This window comes from Salmo salar, chromosome 09 (genome assembly GCF_965601325.2).
Source record: "Salmo salar chromosome 09, fSalSal1, whole genome shotgun sequence".
NCBI lineage: Eukaryota > Metazoa > Chordata > Actinopteri > Salmoniformes > Salmonidae > Salmo > Salmo salar.
Window position 1 is genome coordinate 158,578,301 of NC_138299.1, and position 22,682 is coordinate 158,600,982.

At 45.5% G+C, this 22,682-nt stretch overlaps 1 protein-coding gene across 3 annotated transcripts in view; it reads left to right on the forward strand.

Moving 5' to 3' along the window:
• The window catches only part of LOC106613355 (protein-tyrosine sulfotransferase 1), a 99,994-nt gene that overhangs the window by 26,401 nt on the left and 50,911 nt on the right, over window positions 1–22,682 (forward strand). For all 3 annotated transcript variants that reach the window (XM_045724861.2, XM_045724863.2, XM_045724862.2), the window contains exon 2: window positions 11,620–12,728. In XM_045724861.2, the coding sequence (XP_045580817.1) occupies window positions 11,821–12,728 (908 nt within the window). In that variant the 5' untranslated portion in view covers window positions 11,620–11,820. The remainder of the gene's footprint in view (window positions 1–11,619; window positions 12,729–22,682) is intronic.

Below are 22,682 nucleotides of genomic sequence, written 5' to 3' on the forward strand. Positions count from 1 at the left end.
AAAGAAAGACCTAGTTAAGCTGCAGCTGGCCCAGAACTGAGCGGATCGTTTTGCTCTTCATTGTAATCAGAGGGCTGATATTAATACTATTCATGCCGGTCTCTCTTGTCTAAGAGTTGAGGAGAGACTGACTGCATCACTACTTCTTTTTATAAGAAACAATGTGTTGAAAATCCCAAATTGTTTGCATAGTCAACTTACATACAGCTCTGACACACACGCTTACCCCACCAGACATGCCACCAGGGGTCTTTTCAATGTCCCCAAATCCAGAATAAATTCAAGAAAAGGTAAAGTATTATATAGAGCTATTATTGCATGGAACTTCCTTCCATCTCATATTGCTCAAATGAACAGCAAACCTGGTTTAAAACAAACAGATAAAGCAATGCCTCTTCCCTATTGGACCTAGATAGTTTGTGTGTATGCATTGATATCTAGGCTACGTGTGCCACCAGTCTGTCCATTGCTCGTGTTTCTTGGCCCAAGCAAGTCTCTTCTTCTTATTGGTGTCCTTTTAGTAGTGGTTTCTTTGCAGCAATTCAACCACGAAGGCCTGATTCACACAGTTTCCTCTGAACAGTTGATGTTGAGATGTGTCTGATGAACTCTGTGAAGCATTTATTTGGGCTGCAATTTCTGAGGCTGGTAACTCTAATGAACTTATCCTCTGCAGCAGAGGTAACTCTAGGTCTTCCGTTCCTGTGGCGGTCCTCATGAGAGCTAGTTTCATCATAGCGCTTGATGGTTTTTGCAATTGCACTTTAAAAGTCCTTAATTTTACGTATTGACTGACCTTCGTGTCTTAATATAACGATGGACTCTCGTTTCTCTTTGCTTATTTGAGCTGTTCTTGTCAGAATACGGACTTAACAAGGCACATCTGTTTAATTGAAATGCATTCCAGGTGACTACCTCATGAAGCTGGTTGAGAGAATTTCAAGAGTGTGCAAAGAAGTCATCAAGGCAAAGGGTGAATATTTTGAAGAATTTCAAATATAAAATATATTTTGATGTAACTTTTTTTTGGTTACTACATGATTCCATATGTGTTATTTCATAGTTTTGATGTCTTCACTATTATTCTACAACGTAGAAAATAGTAAAAATAAAGGAAAAACCCTTGAGTAGGTGTTCTAAAACTTTTGACATGGTATCTTGCGTATAAATGATCAACTTTTTGACTGCTATCATATCGACACTTAATTTCATTGTTATGAGATTATTGCTTTTGTGCTGAATTTCACTATATATATATATATATATGTATGTATGTATGTATGTATGTATGTGTTTATGCTACTGATGTTTTCATCATTTGACTGGACGTTTTCCTGACCTTGTGTCTTGTTTTTATTTTTTTTATTTTGTCGTTCTTACAATTATTTGTTACCGTGTTCCAAAGGCACTCCACAAAAAAAAAATGTATTGAACACTTTAATGTTTCTAGGTTTTTACATATGGCCTACAGTAACATAAACTAGTGAAACATTTTATTGTTATTTTAAATAAAATAATCTCATTAGCTTAAAGGGGGGCGGGTCCCTGGAAGCCTAGCAGTTCTAGTGTTAATTACACCAATTCAACTTGAAGGAAGGAAGGAAGGAAGGATGCATTACTGTAGTATTTGAACAGGTCCTTGTACTGCTTATCAACTGGTACAGTATTCACCCCCCTGTTTTTTTCACATTGTTTTGTTACAAAGTGGGATTAAAATGCATATAATTTATTTTTATCTACACCAAATACATCATGTCAAAATGAAAAAAGGGGTGCTTGCTTAGGCCCTTCCTGCACTCCCTGTTCATCCACGACTGCGTGGCCAAAGACGACTCCAACACCATCATTTACGTTTTCTGATGACACAACAGTGGTTACTGATCACCGACAACGATGAGACAGCCTATACAAGGAGCAGGTCAGAGAACTGGCAGTGTGGCGCCATGACAACCTCTACCTCAACGTGAGCAAGACAAAGGAGCTGATCACGGACTCCAGGAAAAGGGTGTGCTTGACATTGGCAAGCACTGGGGAGTTTTTTTTTCAGGATACAGCTAATCAGAATGGAGGTAAGGACAGGCAAAATTCTAAGAGGTTAACCTGATTGTCTGCTTTCCACCAGACACTGGGAGATGAATTCACCTTTCAGCAGGAAATCTACACTTATGTTACTAACCAAGAAGACAGTGAATGTTCCTGAGTGGCCAAGTTACAATTTTGACTTAAAGAATGGCTGTCTAGCCATGATCCCCCAACATCTTGACAGAGCTTGAACAATGTTGAAAAGAATAAAGGACAAATAATGTACAATCCAGGTGTGGAAAGCTGTAATAGTCTGACCTAATAAGACTCACAGCTGTAATAGTCTGACCTAATAAGACTCACAGCTGTAATAGTCTGACCTAATAAGACTCACAGCTGTAATAGCTGCCAAAGGTGACTCTAACATGTATTGACTCTGGTGAATACTTATCTAAACAAGGTATAGTTTCTTTTTTTTTTTTTTTTTTTCGTTTTTTTTTATTGTTCATCTTTTTTTTATTATTATTTTTCTTTGTAAATGTCAAAGTAGAGTATTTTTTAAATTATTTTTTTTTTTAAAGATTGTTGACAAAAATGGACATCCATTTGAATCCCACTTTAACACAATAAAATGTGTAGAAATCCAAGGGGGTTGAATGGTTATGATAGGGAATGTAGGTGTTTTTCTGAGAGGCTGTATGTACCGTAATTTCCGGACTATTAAGCGCACCTGAATATAAGCCGCACCCACTGAATTGAAAAAAAAAGTATTATTTTGAACATAAATAAGCCGCACATGTCTATAAGCCGCAGGTGCCTACCGGTACATTGAAACAAATTAACTTTACACAGGCTTTAATGAAACACGGCTTGTAACAAAAATAAATAGGCTTTAACGAAACACGGCTTGTAACAAAAAATAAATAGGCTTTAATGAAACACGGCTTGTAACAAAAATAAATAGGCTTTAACGAAACACGGCTTGTAACAAAAATAAAAAAATTGCAGTAAACAGTAGCCTACCAAGAAAGTCATTGGTCACTATCTTCCTCCTCCTGGGCACTGAAACCACTGAAGTCCTCTCCTTCGGTGTCGGAGTTGAATAGCCTCAGAATTGCTTCATCCGATATTGGATCATTTTCATTGTCGCTCTCGTCACTTTCATCCGGAGGCAAATCCCCCGCTGAGACCTCTTCAACATGCAGCAGTCTAGCCATTCGAAACCCGTTGATGATAGTGGATTTTTTGACAATGCTCCACGCTGTCAGGACCTACTGGCAGACTTGACCATAAGTTGGTCTTCGCATGCGGCCCGTTTTAGTGAAGGATTTCTCCGTGTTCAGCCTCCCGCTGAACACGGAGCACCACCTTAAATGCACGATTTACACTGATGTCGAGTGGCTGCAAATACTTTGTTGTACCCCCAGGAATCAGGGTGACAAAATGACTACCGTAATCAGAATGATGGGAAGTTTGAGAGCGCTCGATTTAATCTAAACAGTAAACAAAAAAGTTGTTTGACCTTAACCCGTTCGGCAATTTCATTGGTCTAATGAAAGCTTCATGCCGCCAAAAAACTGAGCACTTCACAGAATGTGTTTTTTTTTTTTTGAGAAAAAAAATTTGAAAGCGGGAAAAATCCATATATTAGCCGCGTCATTGTTTAAGCCGCGAGGTTCAAAGCCTGGGGAAAAAAGTTGCGTCTTATAGTCCGGAAATTACGGTAGTTGGGAATCTTCATGTTCCACCGTGGTCAGACAGAAGCCCACCGCAGCCGCTCAAGACAAAGGGCAAAGACTTCTGACGTGAGCCTGCGTTTTTCTCTTTCTAAACATAGCACATCTAGTCTGTCTGTGGAGGAGAAGACCTTGGTGCTTTTTCCTCTCTTTGTCTTTTCCCTCCATCTTATCAGTTGTTGCTAGCTGCCACACACTATCTGTACGATGCAGAGGCACAGGTCCGTAATAAGGACTTCTCTAATATGGAGCTTAGCCTGTAGCGTGAAGGCCCACCTGAACCGCTGTAATAATTGCTTTTGTGTGTGTGTGTGTTGTGTCGTCAGAAAACGTAATGATGGTGTTGGGGTCGTTCTTGGCCACGCAGTCGTGGATGAACAGGGAGTACAGGCGGGGCCTAAGCAAGCACCCCTTTTTTCATTTTGACATGATGTATTTGGTGTAGATAAAAAATTAATTATATGCATTTTAATCCCACTTTGTAACAAAACAATGTGAAAAAAACGCGGTGAATACTGTACCAGTGGATAAGCAGTACAGGGACCTGTTCAAATACAACAGAGAAGGATGAGAGCATTCTGTGTGTGTGTTTGTTTGTGCTCTTTTCAATTATGTTAATGTGCATCCGCATCACAGATAACGTGTGTTTTTGGTGCTCGTGAGCATCCAGTACTGTTTCATAAGGTGTGCATTGTGACTGGTGTTACTGTGCGTCACCATGCGTGGGTGGTTTTCATTTACATTCTCTGCTCAGGCTTGTTGAGCGGCATCAGTCAGTGGTCAGAGCAGATGAATGATGCCTTGTTGAGCAGCGTCAGAGCTAGGGTTGCAAAGGGACGGAAACTTTCCGGTTAAATTTCTGTAAATATTCCATGGGAAGTTAAGCCTGTGAATTTTGCTTAAATTCATCAAAAAAGTTAGCTTATAACAGTGAACCTTTTTTGTGGGATACACTTAAGGCAATTCTAGGTCTTGTGGCATATTTTGGTTAACCTATCCCCAATTCAATGGAATTGCAACCCTCTGCATGCAGAGTACATTCTTCCATCATATGTACAGCTGATTCTCAAGATCTGGTACACTAACGAGATGCTATTGAGCCCACACTACTACACTGTCTGAGCCAAGGACTACATGCTTTCTGGTAAGATTTGATTACAATACTGGGTGGGGTGAATATATTTTATGACATACATGATTTTTGTTAACTAGTAAATAGTAGCCTACAGCAAAGTGAGTTTTAAATAATTTCTAACTTGTTAACAATTTCTGCTAGTTAGTTTTTGCTACCATGTGGGTTTTAGTTTGCTTGAGCCTGCTAACTGATGAGTGTTAATTCACCTGTTTCCATACATGTTTGATTTTAAAACATTTATCTTACAAAGGAGTTGTTTAATCTAACTGAGCCACTCCGTTGTTGCCTTGGCCGTGTGCTTTGGGTCATTGTCATGCTGGAATACCCATCCACGACCCATTTTCAATGCCCTGGCTGAGGGAAGGAGGTTTTCACCCAAGATTTGACGGTACATGGCCCCGTCTATCATCCCTTTGATGCGGTGAAGTTGTCCTGTCCCCTTAGCAGAAAAACACCCCCAAAGCATAATGTTTCCACCCCCATGTTTGACGGTAGAGATGGTGTTCTTGGGGTCATAGGCAGCATTCCTCCTCCTCCAAACACAGCAAGTTGAGTTGATGTCAAAGAGCTCCGTTTTGGTCTCATCTGACCACAACACTTTCACCAGTTGTCCTCTGAGTCATTCAGATGTTCATTGGAAGACTTCAGACGGGCCTGTATATGTATTCTTGAGCAGGGGGACCTTGCGGGCGCTGCAGGATTTCAGTGCTTCACGGCGTAGTGTGTTACCAATTGTTTTCTTGGTGACTATGGCCTTGAGATCATTGACAATGTCCTCCCGTGTAGTTCTGGGCTGATTCCTCACCGTTCTCATGATCATTGCAACTCCACGAGGTGAGATCTTGCATGGAGCCCCAGGCCGAGGGAGATTGACAGTTCTTTTGTGTTTCTTCCATTTGCGAATAATCGCACCAAATGTTCTCACCTTCTCACCAAGCTGCTTGGCGATGGTCTTGTAGCCCATTCCAGCCTTGTGTAGGTCTACAATCTTGTCCCTGACATCCTTGGAGAGCTCTTTGGTCTTGGCCATGGTGGAGAGTTTGGAATCTGATTGATTGCTTCTGTGGACAGGTGTATTTTTTTACAGGTAACAAGCTGCGGTTAGGAGCACTCCCTTTAAGAGTGTGCTGCTAATCTCAGCTCGTTACCTGTATAAAAGACAACTGGGAGCCAGAAATCTTTCTGATTGAGAGGGGGTCAAATACTTATTTCCCTCATTTAAAATGCAAATCAATTTATAACATTTTTGACATGCGTTTTTCTGGATATTTTTCTTGTTATTCTGTCTCTCACTGTTCAAATAAACCTACCATTAAAATTATAGACTGATCCTTTCTTTGTCAGTGGGCAAACGTACAAAATCAGCAGGGGATCAAATACTTTTTTCCCCCACTGTAAAGGGGTTCGGCGCATACATCGGGGGAAAAAGAAATCCACTACCACCCCGCGACTCCTTCCAATTGAGACTCAGGACGGGCCCTCAGTCCAACAGGAGCTAAATGTCTTCAACTTATCAAGACAGACCCTGACATCAGCTCACCTCGGTGTTCTCAATAAGGGGTTTGTACTGAATACATTAATGACTGATGTCCAGATCTAGTCAAGTTTCTTTTCCGTAATCTGAGATTGCGTGAGTTATTTGATAAGAGTGAAACTTTTAAATGACTCCACTTGAAATGTCATCCTCAGTGAGATGTATACATAGGTCTACCACGCTAATCAATAGACTTACCTGTCCTACCGTGAGTGAAGGAGGAGATGGAGCCTATTAACCCAGCTGACGTACCTGAGAACTCCTTGAGAACCACATTTTAGAGCAAAAAGTTAATTTGTACTTCCTCCCAAACGCAATGCGTCCATAGAAACTTTCTGTAGGATTGTTGAAAATGATGTAGGTGACCTACTGAAAGACAACCTGAGTAGAGATGAGAGAACGGCTCTTAATAAGGACTTCAAGTCAGATCCTTCCATTATCATTAAAAAAAAATGTGACAAAGGAGGAGGAATTTGTAAACAAAACAAATGTGACTGTGAATGAATGTTGCTGACAACTATCTAAAGGTGACTTCTATCTAGCAAACTGAATTGTGACCTTACCCTAGAATTACAGCATAATATCTCATCCACAGTGGAACGTTTTTTTGAAATCAGGACAAATCACCAAAAAAGAAGTTGAATTTCTATGTGTGAAATTTCCTAAGATACCAACTTTCTATACAGTCGCTAAAGTACACAAACAAGAGTCTCCTCCTCCAGCTAGACCCATTGAATCAACAAATCGACTCTGACTTCTAAATTTGTGGATTACCACATTTTAAACCGATGGTTGAGAATCTCCCATCTTTATGGCAAAGACACTAGTCACATGATCTCATTGATAGAGGGCTTAGGAAGGATACCAGATGGTGCTCTGCTGGCCACTTTTGATGTGGAGAGCTTATACACTAACATCCCACACACTGGAGGCTTGCAGGCGCTACAACACTTCCTTCAGCAGAGAGACTCTACCCTTACTCCATCCAATGATCGCATCTTACAACTTACTGAACTGGTATTATCCCATAACTACTTTGTCTTTGAGTCAGACTTTTTCCTTTTTCCTTCGGGGTGTAGCCATGGCCCCCCCCAAATATGCAAACCTGTATGTGGGTCAATTTGAGGAAGCACTCCTTTACAAAAGAGAGACACACCCCTAACTTTCTAAAATCCTCCTATGGAAGAGATACATTGATGATGTCTTTGTGCTCTGGGAAGGAAGTCAGCAGGAATGAAATTAATTCCAAACTCTACTAAACGAGAGCTCTGAATACCTCAAATTCACCATGCAGACTGATGAGACTTATGGCTCATCAAAGAGAAGGATGCATTACACACAGACTTATACACAAAGCCCACAGACCACAATACGTGAGAATAGTATGCATCCCCTTCCCCTCAGGAATGGTCTACCATATAGCCAGTTATGCAGGGTTAAAAGAGTCTGTGGCCACCAGTCACATTTTGACAGCAATGCTAAAAAAAAAATGACAGAAATTCAAAATGAGAGGCTACAAGGACAAAACTCTTGATGCTGCAATGATGGACAATATCTCAAAAACCAAGAGAGGAATTACTAAAAACTCAACCAAAGAAGAAAAACAATGCAACAGTCTTTTTGCACTAAGTACACCAAGGGTTCGGAGAAAATGAAAGCAATCCTGAAAAAGCACTGGCATATTCTGCAATCAAACCCCCCCAAAAAATCGCACACCTTTTTCAAGGAACCCCCACTGGTGGTCTATAAGCGTGGTCGTAATATTGGAGAGCTTGGTGAGATCTGACCTTCCCCCCGAGCCCCCTTAGACACTCTTGACACCTATTCCAAATGGGAACTACAAAATGTGGCTCATGCGCACAGTGCAATAGCACTATTAAAAACGTCTTTCTTCAGACACCCACATACAGGTAGAAAAATCCCTGTTAGGGGCATCATCTCATGCAAGACCAAGGGAGTAATCTATCTCATCAACTGTTCATGTGGAAAAGGCTACGTAGGACAAACGAAAGACGATTAAAACAACGCAATAGCTGAACACCTGCAGCTCAATCAGGTGTAAGAACATTGACTATCCAGTAGCAGCTCACTTTGTTGAAGCTAACCATCCAATCACCTCCCTCAGATACACAGGCTTTGAGCATGTTGCTCTACAAAGGATAGGAAGTAACATCGAGATCCTACTACAACAAAGGGAGGCTTACTGTATCTGAATATTGACTTTTATCTCGGGCCCTTATGAACAAATCTTTATTTTCTCAACAAGTCTTATAAATTGATATATTCTTTCTACAGCTTATTAGCGTACAACTAATATGTTCCCTTGTTGATGATGCTCATTAGACATTAAGGTTGAACCAAAAGATTACAAATATTAAATGAAACAATTAAATATGTGAAATTGAATTGAACAATAATGTAGGTCATTTTGGAAGTAAGAGTGCAGGTTATTATTGGGAGCCACTGGAGACTAGTAAGGATGTACAGTTGAAGTCAGAAGTTCACATACACCTTAGCCAAATACATTTACACTCAGTTTTTCACAATTCCTGACTTTTTTTAATCCTAGTAAAAAATTCCTTGTCTTAGGTCAGTTAGGATCACCACTTTATTTTAAGAATGTGAAATGTCAGAATAGTAGTAGAGAATGATTTGATTTATTTCAGCTTTTATTTCTTCTTTCATCACATTCCCAGTGGGTCAGAAGTTTACATGCACTCAATTAGTATTTGGTTGTATTGTCTTTATAAATTGTTTAACTTGGGTCAAATGTTTCAGGTAGCCTTCCACAAGCTTCCCACAATAAGTTGGGTGAATTTTGGCCCACTCCTCCTGACACAGCTTGTGTAACTGAGTCAGGTTTGTAGGCCTCCTTGCACGCACACGCCTTTTCAGTTCTGCCCACAAATGTTCCGTAGGATTGAGGTCAGGGCTTTGTGATGGCCACTCCAATACCTTGACGTTGTTGTCCTTAAGCCATTTTGCCACAACTTTGGAAGTATGCTTGGGGTCATTGTCCATTTGGAAGACCCATTTGCTACCAAGCTTTAACTTCCTGACTGATGTCTTGAGATGTTGCTTCAATCTATCCACATAATTTTCCTGCCTCATGATGCCATCTATTTTTATGAAGAGCACCAGTCCCTCATGCACCAAAGCACCCCCACAACATGATGCTGACACCCCCGTGCTTCACGGTTGGGATGGTAATCTTACGCTTGCAAGCCTCCCCCTTTTTCCTCCAAACATGACGATGGTCATTATGGCCAAAAAGTTATATTTTTGTTCCATCAGACCAGAGGACATTTCTCCAAAAAGTACGATCTTTGTCCCCATGTGCAGTTGCAAATTGTAGTCTGGCTTTTTTTTATGGCAGTTTTGGAGCAGTGGCTTCTTCCTTGCTGAGCGACCTTTCAGGTTATGTCAATATAGGACTAGTTTTACTGTGGATATAGATGCTTTTGTACCCATTTCCTTCAGCATCTTCATAAGGTCCTTTACTGTTGTTCTGGGATTGATTTGCACTTTTCACACCAAAGCAAGTTCATCTCTAGGAGACAGAACACGTCTCCTTCCTGAGCGGTTTGACGGCTGCGTGGTCCCATGGTGTTTATACTTGCGTACCATTGTTTGTACAGATGAACGCGGCACCTTCAGGCGTTTGGAAATTGCTCCAAAGGATGATCCAGACTTGTGGATGTCTACAATATATATATTTTTTCTCTTAGCTTTCATTTTACACCAAATTTTATGTGCTCCTAGAAACTTCACATGGTGGTGCTCATGGGTTGTTTTTCCATGGCAATTACCCAGTGTGATGTGGTGGAAGCTCTGCATGCTGTGGTGTGTCACACCGCCCACTCTGTAAATCAAAGTGTAACTGCTCTGGGCCAAATTAGAAACCCAAAGGTTAGACGTCTTGTTCCTGGCCAGGATCATCACTCTCAACCCAAGAAACAAACTGAAGACTAGGAAACGAGTAAAAAAAGACCAATAATTGAAAAATAGAACAAAATAGTGGATGGAGGGGGGGAGTTTTCCCTCTGAGGGCTAAATATAATCTTAGGGTCTTGTTTTTAGAGTTTTTTTGTTTTTCTAAATGTGTCATCGGGGGAGTCCTATATGCTTATGCCTTAAACCGAGTGCTGAATACTGGAGCTAATACCTTCTGTCTGTCTCTTGTCTCTCTCTTTTGTTTTCACTTGATGTGGCATTCCTGAGATCCAGAGTGGCACTGCGGTCTAAAGCACTGCATCTCAGTGCTATTCCTGTTGCAGTAAATGAGAATGTGTTCTCAGTTAACTTGCCTGGTAAAATAAGGGTAAAATAAACAGCTCACTACAGACCCTGGTTTGATCCCGGGCTGTATCACAACCAGCCGTGATCGTGAGTACATAGGGACTCACGATCACAATTGGCCCAGTGTTGCCTGGGTTAGGAGAGGGTTTGGCCTGGGGTAGGGCCGTCATTGTAAATAAGAACTTGTTCTTAACTGACTTGCCTAGTTAAATAAATACATTCCTCTGAGCTTGTCAACTGATTGGTCTGAAACTTTCTTTTTTTTGTGACAATTTCATGTTGTCGGCCTTAGCCTTTTCTTTTTTTTTTTTACACCGTAGTTGTACAGTGAACCTTGTTTTATTACAGAGTACTGGTTTTGGCAGGAGATGCGTATCCTTGTTAGACAAAGGAAATGTGATCTTTACTGGTTTTTCCGAGGTCAAAAGTCGAGAATCTCTTCTGTAGCCTACGTTTCTCTGAAGGGATTTGTCATTTATGTTAATAAATGTAAATGTAATTCCTACATTGGATATAATAAATGTCTTGGTGGTTTTTTTTCTCCAAACTTTTTATATATTTAACTAATATGATGATACAAAATAAGGTGTACTGCTCCGGCTCATAGTTTTGCCTGTGCTCTGTGGAGATGGGTCAGTACAGTATAATGTTGACAGTAAGGCTGTTTTTCAGTTCTAAACAGCCTTTTTTTTTTAGGACCATATATGAAGTGATCTATTGAACCCTTTTTGGTTCTAGCCTGAATAGCATCGTTTCTTCCAGCAGTGTACAAATTATTTAGGATTCCATGATCTGTTTTTTAATGTTGTTCTACTGTTCCGAGGGCTAACTCTATTCACTCACTGGATTATATTCTATAATAATACATTTTGTTCTGTTCTGTCCTTCCCCAGGCCTGATGGAGCTGGGCACTCGACGAGCGCTGACCACTGAGGAACACCCACCACACTCTGCCCCCCACTGCCAACCTTGAAGGGAGGGACTATCTCTGCTTCTCCCCCCCTTTCCCCTTCCCTTCTCCCCTCCTCTTCCTCCTCCACTCCAACACTACCTCCTCTGGTACACCTCCATCCTCGCCCCTCCGTGGTCCTGAGATGGTGATGATGGGGAAGCTGAAGCAGAACCTGCTGGTGGCCTGTCTGGTCATCAGCTCTGTCACAGTCTTCTACTTGGGTCGTCACGCCATGGAGTGTCACCACCGTATCGCGGAGCGCAGCAGCCAGCCCGGGGACCAAGGGGTTCTGGGGGGCCTTCAGGGGCCGGGAGGGGTACTCCTGGGCGGTTCGTTGGGCTCCTCCGCCATCCTGCGGGGCTCCAGACCCGGGGGCCATAACCTCTCCGCTCCATTCGTCTACAACAAGGACATGCCCCTAGTGTTCATTGGAGGGGTTCCCAGGAGTGGGACAACGTTGATGAGAGCCATGCTGGACGCTCACCCTGAGGTTCGGTGTGGGGAGGAGACCAGGGTTATTCCACGTATCCTGGCCATGAAACAGATGTGGTCGCGGTCGGGGAGGGAGAAGATGCGTCTGGACGAGGCCGGGGTGACGGACGAGGTCCTGGACGCCGCCATGCAGGCCTTTCTCCTGGAGATCATCGTGAAGCACGGCGAGCCCGCCAACTTCCTCTGTAACAAGGACCCCTTCGCTCTGAAGTCCCTCTCCTACCTGGCTAAGATCTTCCCGCACGCCAAGTTCGTGCTCATGATCCGGGACGGACGCGCCTCTGTCCATTCGATGATCTCACGTAAGGTGACGATCGCTGGCTTTGACCTGGGCAGCTACAGAGACTGCCTGACCAAGTGGAACAGGGCCATAGAGACCATGTACACTCAGTGCCTGGATGCCTCGGACAAGTGCCTGCCGGTGCATTACGAACAGCTGGTTCTCCATCCAGAGAAGTGGATGAGGACGTTGCTCAAATTCCTGGACATTCCCTGGAATGAGGCGGTGCTTCACCATGAGGAACTCATAGGGAAAGCAGGAGGTGTCTCCCTCTCCAAGTAAGTAGTGGTGTTGGGGGAGTGTGTGTGTGTGTGTGTCTTTTATGTACCATGAGCCTGCATGTTGCTGAACTTCAGGCATGCCTGTCTCCCTCCCTGTTAATTTCTAAATCAGGGGTCAGTGACCTTGTAGTCTGTTAAGGGTGAAACAAGGCTTTGTGACCTAAGATAACAAAACCAGACAACTTGAAGTAACAAAAAGCCACACACACTCTGTAACACTTCCCGTGATTTAGTGGAGAGATGAAGTTTGGGCAGCCAGAGTCTTCAAGGGTTTTTTTTTTTTACAAAACTAGGACAAGGGGCTGAAAATGAGGATGCAGCCAGGCAGAACCTCCATGCATCAACTCACTGAGCTATCTGGGTCACAGTGGCTCTCCCACTCCTCATTCTCAGTGAAGCTCAGCAAGCCATTTAGCTTCTGGTTCTAGAACACAGGCCTCTGTTGTTAGCTTCTGGTTCTAGAACACAGGCCTTTGTTGTTAGATTCTGGTTCTAGAACACAGGCCACTGTTGTTAGATTCTGGTTCTAGAACACAGGCCTCTGTTAGCTTCTGGTTCTAGAACACAGGCCTCTGTTGTTAGATTCTGGTTCTAGAACACAGGCCTCTGTTAGATTCTGGTTCTAGAACACAGGCCTCTGTTGTTAGCTTCTGGTTCTAGAACACAGGCCTCTGTTAGCTTCTGGTTCTGAATGCTGTCTGCTCTGTTCTGTTCTGCTTTCACAACAAGCTGCTGATAACTAATACATTCCTGTTGACTCTTATGGCGCCAAATAACAAGCCGTTATCCCTGGGGATGTTTCCTGTTTACAAGACACTGTCTCCTTATTCACTATGTTGCTTATGTAGACAAATGGCTCAATGCCGTGGTTGAATCATAGGCTGCATCCCATATGACAGGGAGCCATTTGGTACACACGCCTAGCACAGCGCTATGGTGAGCAAGCACACACCCCTAGCACAGCGCTATGGTGAGCAAGCACACACCTGTAGCACAGCGTTATGGTGAGCAAGCACACACCCCTAGCACAGCGCTATGGTGAGCAAGCACACACCCCTAGCACAGCGCTATGGTGAGCAAGCACACACCCCTAGCACAGCGCTATGGTGAGCAAGCACACACACCTAGCACAGCGCTATGGTGAGCAAGCACACACCCCTAGCACAGCGCTATGGTGAGCAAGCACACACCCCTAGCACAGCGCTATGGTGAGCAAGCACACACCCCTAGCACAGCGCTATGGTGAGCAAGCACACACCTGTAGCACAGCGCTATGGTGAGCAAGCACACACCCCTAGCACAGCGCTATGGTGAGCAAGCACACACCCCTAGCACAGCGCTATGGTGAGCAAGCACACACCCCTAGCACAGCGCTATGGTGAGCAAGCACACACCCCTAGCACAGCGCTATGGTGAGCAAGCACACACCCCTAGCACAGCGCTATGGTGAGCAAGCACACACCCCTAGCACAGCGCTATGGTGAGCAAGCACACACCCCTAGCACAGCGCTATGGTGAGCAAGCACACACCCCTAGCACAGCGCTATGGTGAGCAAGCACACACCCCTAGCACAGCGCTATGGTGAGCAAGCACACACCCCTAGCACAGCGTTATGGTGAGCGGGCACACACCCCTAGCACAGCGCTATGGTGAGCGGGGCACACACCCCTAGCACAGCGCTATGGTGAGCGGGGCACACACCCCTAGCACAGCGCTATGGTGAGCGGGGCACACACCCCTAGCACAGCGCTATGGTGAGCAAGCACACACCCCTAGCACAGCGCTATGGTGAGCAAGCACACACCCCTAGCACAGCGCTATGGTGAGCAAGCACACACCCATAGCACATCGAGATGGTGAGCAAGCACACACCCATAGCACATCGAGATGGTGAGCAAGCACACACCCATAGCACATCGAGATGGTGAGCAAGCACACACCCATAGCACATCGAGATGGTGAGCAAGCACCATTCATCACCAGACTGACAAGGTAAGTGGTGAACTGATCAGGCTCTGGTTAATACATTCCCTTCCTGGTGCAGTGAGACAAGTTAGGACTGGTCCACGTCTCTCTCTCTCTCGCTGTCGCTGTTCCAATTCATCCCAAAGGTGTTTCTGTATGGACATGGCTTTGTGCACGGGGGCATTGTCATGCTGGAACAAGAAAGGGCCTTCCACAAACCAAACTGTTGCCACAAAGTTGAAAGCACAGATTTGTGTGGCCTACCACTTCGCGGGTGAGCTGTTGTTGATCCTGGACATTTCCACTTCACAATAACAGCACATACAGTTGACCGGGGCAGCTCTAGTAGGGCAGGTAACCTACACCCCTCTACACTAGACGGGTAACCACCACTCTACACTAGACGGGTAACCACCACTCTACACTAGACGGGTAACCACCACTCTACACTAGACGGGTAACCCTCCACCCCTCTACACTAGACGGGTAACCACCACTCTACACTAGACGGGTAACCACCACTCTACACTAGACGGGAAACCCCCACCCCTCTACACTAGACGGGTAACCACCACTCTACACTAGACGGGTAACCCTCCACCCCTCTACACTAGACGGGTAACCCTCCACTAACCCTCCACCCCTCTACACTAGACGGGTAACCACCACTCTACACTAGACGGGTAACCCTCCACCCCTCTACACTAGACGGGTAACCCTCCACCCCTCTACACTAGATGGGTAACCCTCCACCCCTCTACACTAGACGGGTAACCCTCCACCACCACCCCTCTACACTAGACGGGTAACCCTCCACCCCTCTACACTAGACGGGTAACCCTCCACCACTCTACACTAGACGGGTAACCCTCCACCACCACCCCTCTACACTAGACGGGTAACCCTCCACCCCTCTACACTAGACGGTTAACCCTCCACCCCTCTACACTAGACGGGTAACCACCCCTCTACACTAGACGGGTAACCCTCCACCCCTCTACACTAGATGGGTAACCCTCCACCACTCTACACTAGACGGGTAACCCTCCACCACCACCCCTCTACACTAGACGGGTAACCCTCCACCCCTCTACACTAGACGGGTAACCCTCCACCACCACCCCTCTACACTAGACAGGTAACCCTCCACCACCACCCCTCTACACTAGACGGGTAACCCTCCACCACTCTACACTAGACGGGTAACCCTCCACCCCTCTACACTAGACGGGTAACCCTCCACCCCTCTACACTAGACGGTTAACCCTCCACCCCTCTACACTAGACGGTTAACCCTCCACCCCTCTACACTAGACGGGTAACCACCACTCTACACTAGACGGGTAACCCTCCACCACTCTACACTAGACGGGTAACCCTCCACCCCTCTACACTAGACGGGTAACCCTCCACCCCTCTACACTAGACGGGTAACCCTCCACCCCTCTACACTAGACGGGTAACCCTCCACCCCTCTACACTAGACGGGTAACCCTCCACCCCTCTACACTAGACGGGTAACCCTCCACCCCTCTACACTAGACGGGTAACCCTCCACCCCTCTACACTAGACGGGTAACCCTCCACCCCTCTACACTAGACGGGTAACCCTCCACCCCTCTACACTAGACGGGTAACCCTCCACCCCTCTACACTAGATGGGTAACCACCCCTCTACACTAGATGGGTAACCCTCCACCACCACCTCTCTACACTAGACGGGTAACCCTCCACCCCTCTACACTAGACGGGTAACCCTCCACCCCTCTACACTAGACGGGTAACCCTCCACCCCTCTACACTAGACGGGTAACCCTCCACCCCTCTACACTAGACGGGTAACCCTCCACCCCTCTACACTAGACGGGTAACCCTCCACCCCTCTACACTAGACGGGTAACCCTCCACCCCTCTACACTAGATGGGTAACCCTCCACCACTCTACACTAGACGGGTAACCCTCCACCACCACCCCTCTACACTAGACGGGTAACCCTCCACCCCTCTACACTAGACGGGTAACCCTCCACCACCACCCCTCTACACTAGACGGGTAACCCTCCACCACTCTACACTAGACGGGTAACCCTCCACCCCTCTACACTAGACGGGTAACCCTCCACCCCTCTACACTAGACGGGTAACCCTCCACCCCTCTACACTAGACGGGTAACCCTCCACCCCTCTACACTAGACGGGTAACCCTCCACCCCTCTACACTAGACGGGTAACCCTCCACCCCTCTACACTAGACGGGTAACCCTCCACCCCTCTACACTAGACGGGTAACCCTCCACCCCTCTACACTAGACGGGTAACCCTCCACCACCCCTCTACACTAGACGGGTAACCCTCCACCACCCCTCTACACTAGACGGGTAACCCTCCACCACCCCTCTACACTAGACGGGTAACCCTCCACCCCTCTACACTAGACGGGTAACCCTCCACCCCTCTACACTAGACGGGTAACCCTCCACCCCTCTACACTAGACGGGTAACCCTCCACCACTCTACACTAGACGGGTAACCCTCCACCACTCTACACTAGACGGGTAACCCTCCACCACTCTACACTAGACGGGTAACCCTCCACCCCTCTACACTAGACGGGTAACCCTCCACCCCTCTACACTAGACGGGTAACCCTCCACCCCTCTACACTAGACGGGTAACCCTCCACCCCTCTACACTAGACGGGTAACCCTCCACCACCACTCTACACTAGACGGGTAACCCTCCACCCCTCTACACGAGACGGGTAACCCTCCACCCCTCTACACTAGACGGGTAACCCTCCACCCCTCTACACTAGACGGGTAACCCTCCACCCCTCTACACTAGACGGGTAACCCTCCACCACTCTACACTAGACGGGTAACCCTCCACCCCTCTACACTAGACGGGTAACCCTCCACCACTCTACACTAGACGGGTAACCCTCCACCCCTCTACACTAGACGGGTAACCCTCCACCCCTCTACACTAGACGGGTAACCCTCCACCCCTCTACACTAGACGGGTAACCCTCCACCCCTCTACACTAGACGGGTAACCCTCCACCCCTCTACACTAGACAGGTAACCACCCCTCTACACTAGACGGGTAACCCAAGGTCAGGTCATGAGAAGACCAGAGAACGATGGTTTGCATTCTAAATGGTACCTTATTCACCATGTAGTGCACTGCTTGTGATGAGAACCGTATGGGCCCTGGTCAACAGTAGTTTACTACGTCGTAAATAGAGCGCCATTTGGGATGCACCCAGCCAGATATCTGCACCCTTTAAATCCAGAGAATAGCATGGCATTTACTTATGAATGTCCTATATTTTCTTATAATGGTATAAAAAAAAAAGGCTTAATTATTAAGCCTTAGGTTAGTTTGTTTAAATCCGGGCCAGAATATTTTCTACAGAACCTACATGCTGTGTAAGATATGTAGGTAGAAGGGTGATCCGTTCTATGGTGCATTTGTTTTCTCTTCTCATCCCTCCATTGTTTACCCCAGGTGTCTGTCTGATTTCCTGGTTGGCTCCATATTCACCCCTCTCTGAGACGGCACTGAAGTGATCACTCCAAACAGGGCCAGACTCCAAACATCTGTTGCACTTCCCAAAAACAGACTCGAGGTTGAAACGAGAGGGATTCCCCAATTTTGTGGTTCTCTGTAACAAATACAACATGATACAATACTTAACTTTTGTCAACTATTGTCCTCATTATCGTCCTCATTATACTGTTACTCGGATATCATATTTAAAAACGACAGACATTTATCTCTACCCTATGACAAAAGGTGAAGAATAGCATGAAATGAGTAATAAAATTGCAATTGTTTCAGGTGGCCCCCCAAAAAAAATTTGCTAAGGGCCCCCAAAACAATATGGCCAACTCTGACTGCGTGTATGAGTAGCTGACCCACTGCTACCCCTCATGATGATTTCTAATGTTTTGTCCCCCCCCCCCCATCTCTAGTGGTTGCTAGCCCTGATCCTAATCTAGCTGTTCCACTATGGGAGATACAGGAGTACCCTTCAATCTCCAGCCATGGAACACTGAAGGGGTTAGCTTCTATATGAAGGCACAGTGACGAGTTCCACCTCCTTACCAAACTGTAAGGGCCCTAGAGTGTTCTGGAGTGTTCCAGAAGAGGCCAAATGTCTTTGTTAAGCCCTCCTCTCCCATATCTCTTAGGAATGCTCTCTGGGCACTGTAGCGATGTAGAAAGGCAGACACTGTGTAGGCAGTTTTTTTTTGGTTATTCTGGGGAGAGATTGTGAGCTGTGTACTCTTGACCCTTCCCCTTTGGGATGAGAGCATCCCTCTCTCATTCCACCTCTTTGTGGGTTACTGTCTCTCCAGAGCTGTGTCAGGCTCTCTGTCTGTCTGTCTCTGTCTGGCGGGCCCTCTGTCTGTTGGGCTCTTTGTCTGTCTGGCGGGCCCTTTGTCGGGCTCTCTGTCTGTCTGTCTCTGTCTGGCGGGCCCTCTGTCTGTTGGGCTCTTTGTCTGTCTGGCGGGCCCTTTGTCGGGCTCTCTGTCTGTCTGTCTCTGTCTGGCGGGCCCTCTGTCTGTTGGGCTCTTTGTCTGTCTGGCGGGCCCTTTGTCGGGCTCTCTGTCTGTGTCTCTGTCGGGCTCTCTGTCTGTCTGGCGGGCGGACCGTCTGTCTCTCTCTTTCTGGCGGGCCCTCTGTCTCTCTGTCTGTCTGTCTGTCTGTCTGTCTGTCTGTCTGTCTGTCTGTCTGTCTGTCTGTCTGTCTGTCTGTCTGTCTGTCTGTCTGTCTGTCTGTCTGTCTGTCTGTCTGTCTGTCTGTCTGTCTGTCTGTCGGGGCCCTCTGTCTGTCTCTGTCAAAGAGCCAGACAGACAGCCTCCCACTGCACACACACCACCCCTCAGCACATTGATTACCATCAAGTATGAATAAAATGAGACCTTACCGAGAGGCCTCTGGACACAGCTGAAGACAGGCAACAGAGACGAGATAACAGCCATGTGGCCATAGAGGAGAGACAGGGACTGTAAAATATGAAGAATAGGGCTTTCAGTAAACAGCACAAGTCTCAACAGGATTAGTATCTTTGCCCTGAGCTTAGAAAACGACTGAGAAGCCAGCTTTGCTGTACCAGGACAAACCGGGCATTTTCTGGTGCGTCCTTAGCAAGGACGACAAATTATATTATATTTGCACTACCAAAGGAGGTATCGTCTAATATTCTACCTCAAAACAATGATCCTCACTGTTCACATTTCCATGGAAATTGATTGAATTTCTGTCTGTCTTCGTCTTTTAATTTATGCTTGTTGGACTGTAATTGTTGCAAGTTGCAGGGCTTAGCGGAGACGTCTAAATGCTGTGCGATTTGCATGCAAAAACAACAACAGCAACAAACTGTTCTGAATGTTTCCTGGCTCATATTTTTGCTTCACGCAAACAGGAAATCACACACCGTTGTATTGTCATCTGCCTCCTATATAAAATACTCCTATATATAAAATACTCCTATATATAAAATACTCCTATATATAAAATACTCCTATATATAAAATACTCCTATATATAAAATACTCCTATATAAAATACTCCTATATATAAAATACTCCTATATATAAAATACTCCTATATATAAAATACTCCTATTAAAAAAAAAAAAAATGAAGCTTTTCTCATACTCAGTTAACCAGCCTACTGGTAAACATACTGGGTTAACCAGCCTACTGGTAAACATACTGGGTTAACCAGCCTACTGGTAAACATACTGGGTTAACCAGCCTACTGATAAACATACTGGGTTAACCAGCCTACTGATAATCATACTGGGTTAACCAGGCTACTGATAAACATACTGGGTTAACCAGCCTACTGGTAAACATACTGGGTTAACCAGGCTACTGATAAACATACTGGGTTAACCAGCCTACTGATAAACATACTGGGTTAACCAGCCTACTGATAATCATACTGGGTTAACCAGGCTACTGATAAACATACTGGGTTAACCAGCCTACTGGTAAACATACTGGGTTAACCAGGCTACTGATAAACATACTGGGTTAACCAGCCTACTGGTAAACATACTGGGTTAACCAGCCTACAGATAAACATACTGGGTTAACCAGCCTACTGATAAACATACTGGGTTAACCAGCCTACTGGTAAACATACTGGGTTAACCAGCCTACTGGTAAACATACTGGGTTAACCAGCCTACTGGTAAACATACTGGGTTAACCAGCCTACTGGTAAACATACTGGGTTAACCAGCCTACTGGTAAACATACTGGGTTAACCAGCCTACTGATAAACATACTGGGTTAACCAGCCTACTGGTAAACATACTGGGTTAACCAGCCTACTGGTAAACATACTGGGTTAACCAGCCTACTGGTAAACATACTGGGTTAACCAGCCTACTGATAAACATACTGGGTTAACCAGCCTACTGGTAAACATACTGGGTTAACCAGGCTACTGATAAACATACTGGGTTAACCAGCCTACTGATAAACATACTGGGTTAACCAGCCTACTGATAAACATACTGGGTTAACCAGCCTACTGGTAAACATACTGGGTTAACCAGCCTACTGATAAACATACTGGGTTAACCAGCCTACTGGATAAACATACTGGGTTAACCAGCCTACTGGTAAACATACTGGGTTAACCAGCCTACTGGTAAACATACTGGGTTAACCAGGCTACTGGTAAACATACTGGGTTAACCAGGCTACTGATAAACATACTGGGTTAACCAGCCTACTGATAAACATACTGGGTTAACCAGCCTACTGGTAAACATACTGGGTTAACCAGCCTACTGGTAAACATACTGGGTTAACCAGCCTACTGGTAAACATACTGGGTTAACCAGCCTACTGGTAAACATACTGGGTTAACCAGCCTACTGGTAAACATACTGGGTTAACCAGCCTACTGGTAAACATACTGGGTTAACCAGCCTACTGGTAAACATACTAGGTTAACCAGCCTACTGATAAACATACTGGGTTAACCAGCCTACTGATAAACATACTGGGTTAACCAGCCTACTGATAAACATACTGGGTTAACCAGCCTACTGGTAAACATACTGGGTTAACCAGCCTACTGGTAAACATACTGGGTTAACCAGCCTACTGGTAAACATACTGGGTTAACCAGCCTACTGGTAAACATACTGGGTTAACCAGGGTACTGATAAACATACTGGGTTAACCAGCCTACTGGTAAACATACTGGGTTAACCAGCCTACTGGTAAACATACTGGGTTAACCAGCCTACTGATAAACATACTGGGTTAACCAGCCTACTGGTAAACATACTGGGTTAACCAGCCTACTGGTAAACATACTGGGTTAACCAGCCTACTGGTAAACATACGGGGTTAACCAGCCTACTGGTAAACATACTGGGTTAACCAGCCTACTGGTAAACATACTGGGTTAACCAGCCTACTGGTAAACATACTGGGTTAACCAGGCTACTGGTAAACATACTGGGTTAACCAGGCTACTGATAAACATACTGGGTTAACCAGCCTACTGATAAACATACTGGGTTAACCAGCCTACTGGTAAACATACTGGGTTAACCAGCCTACTGGTAAACATACTGGGTTAACCAGCCTACTGGTAAACATACTGGGTTAACCAGGCTACTGGTAAACATACTGGGTTAACCAGGCTACTGGTAAACATACTGGGTTAACCAGCCTACTGGTAAACATACTGGGTTAACCAGCCTACTGGTAAACATACTGGGTTAACCAGCCTACTGGTAAACATACTGGGTTAACCAGCCTACTGGTAAACATACTGGGTTAACCAGCCTACTGGTAAACATACTGGGTTAACCAGCCTACTGGTAAACATACTGGGTTAACCCGCCTACTGGTAAACATACTGGGTTAACCAGCCTACTGGTAAACATACTGGGTTAACCAGCCTACTGGTAAACATACTGGGTTAACCAGCCTACTGGTAAA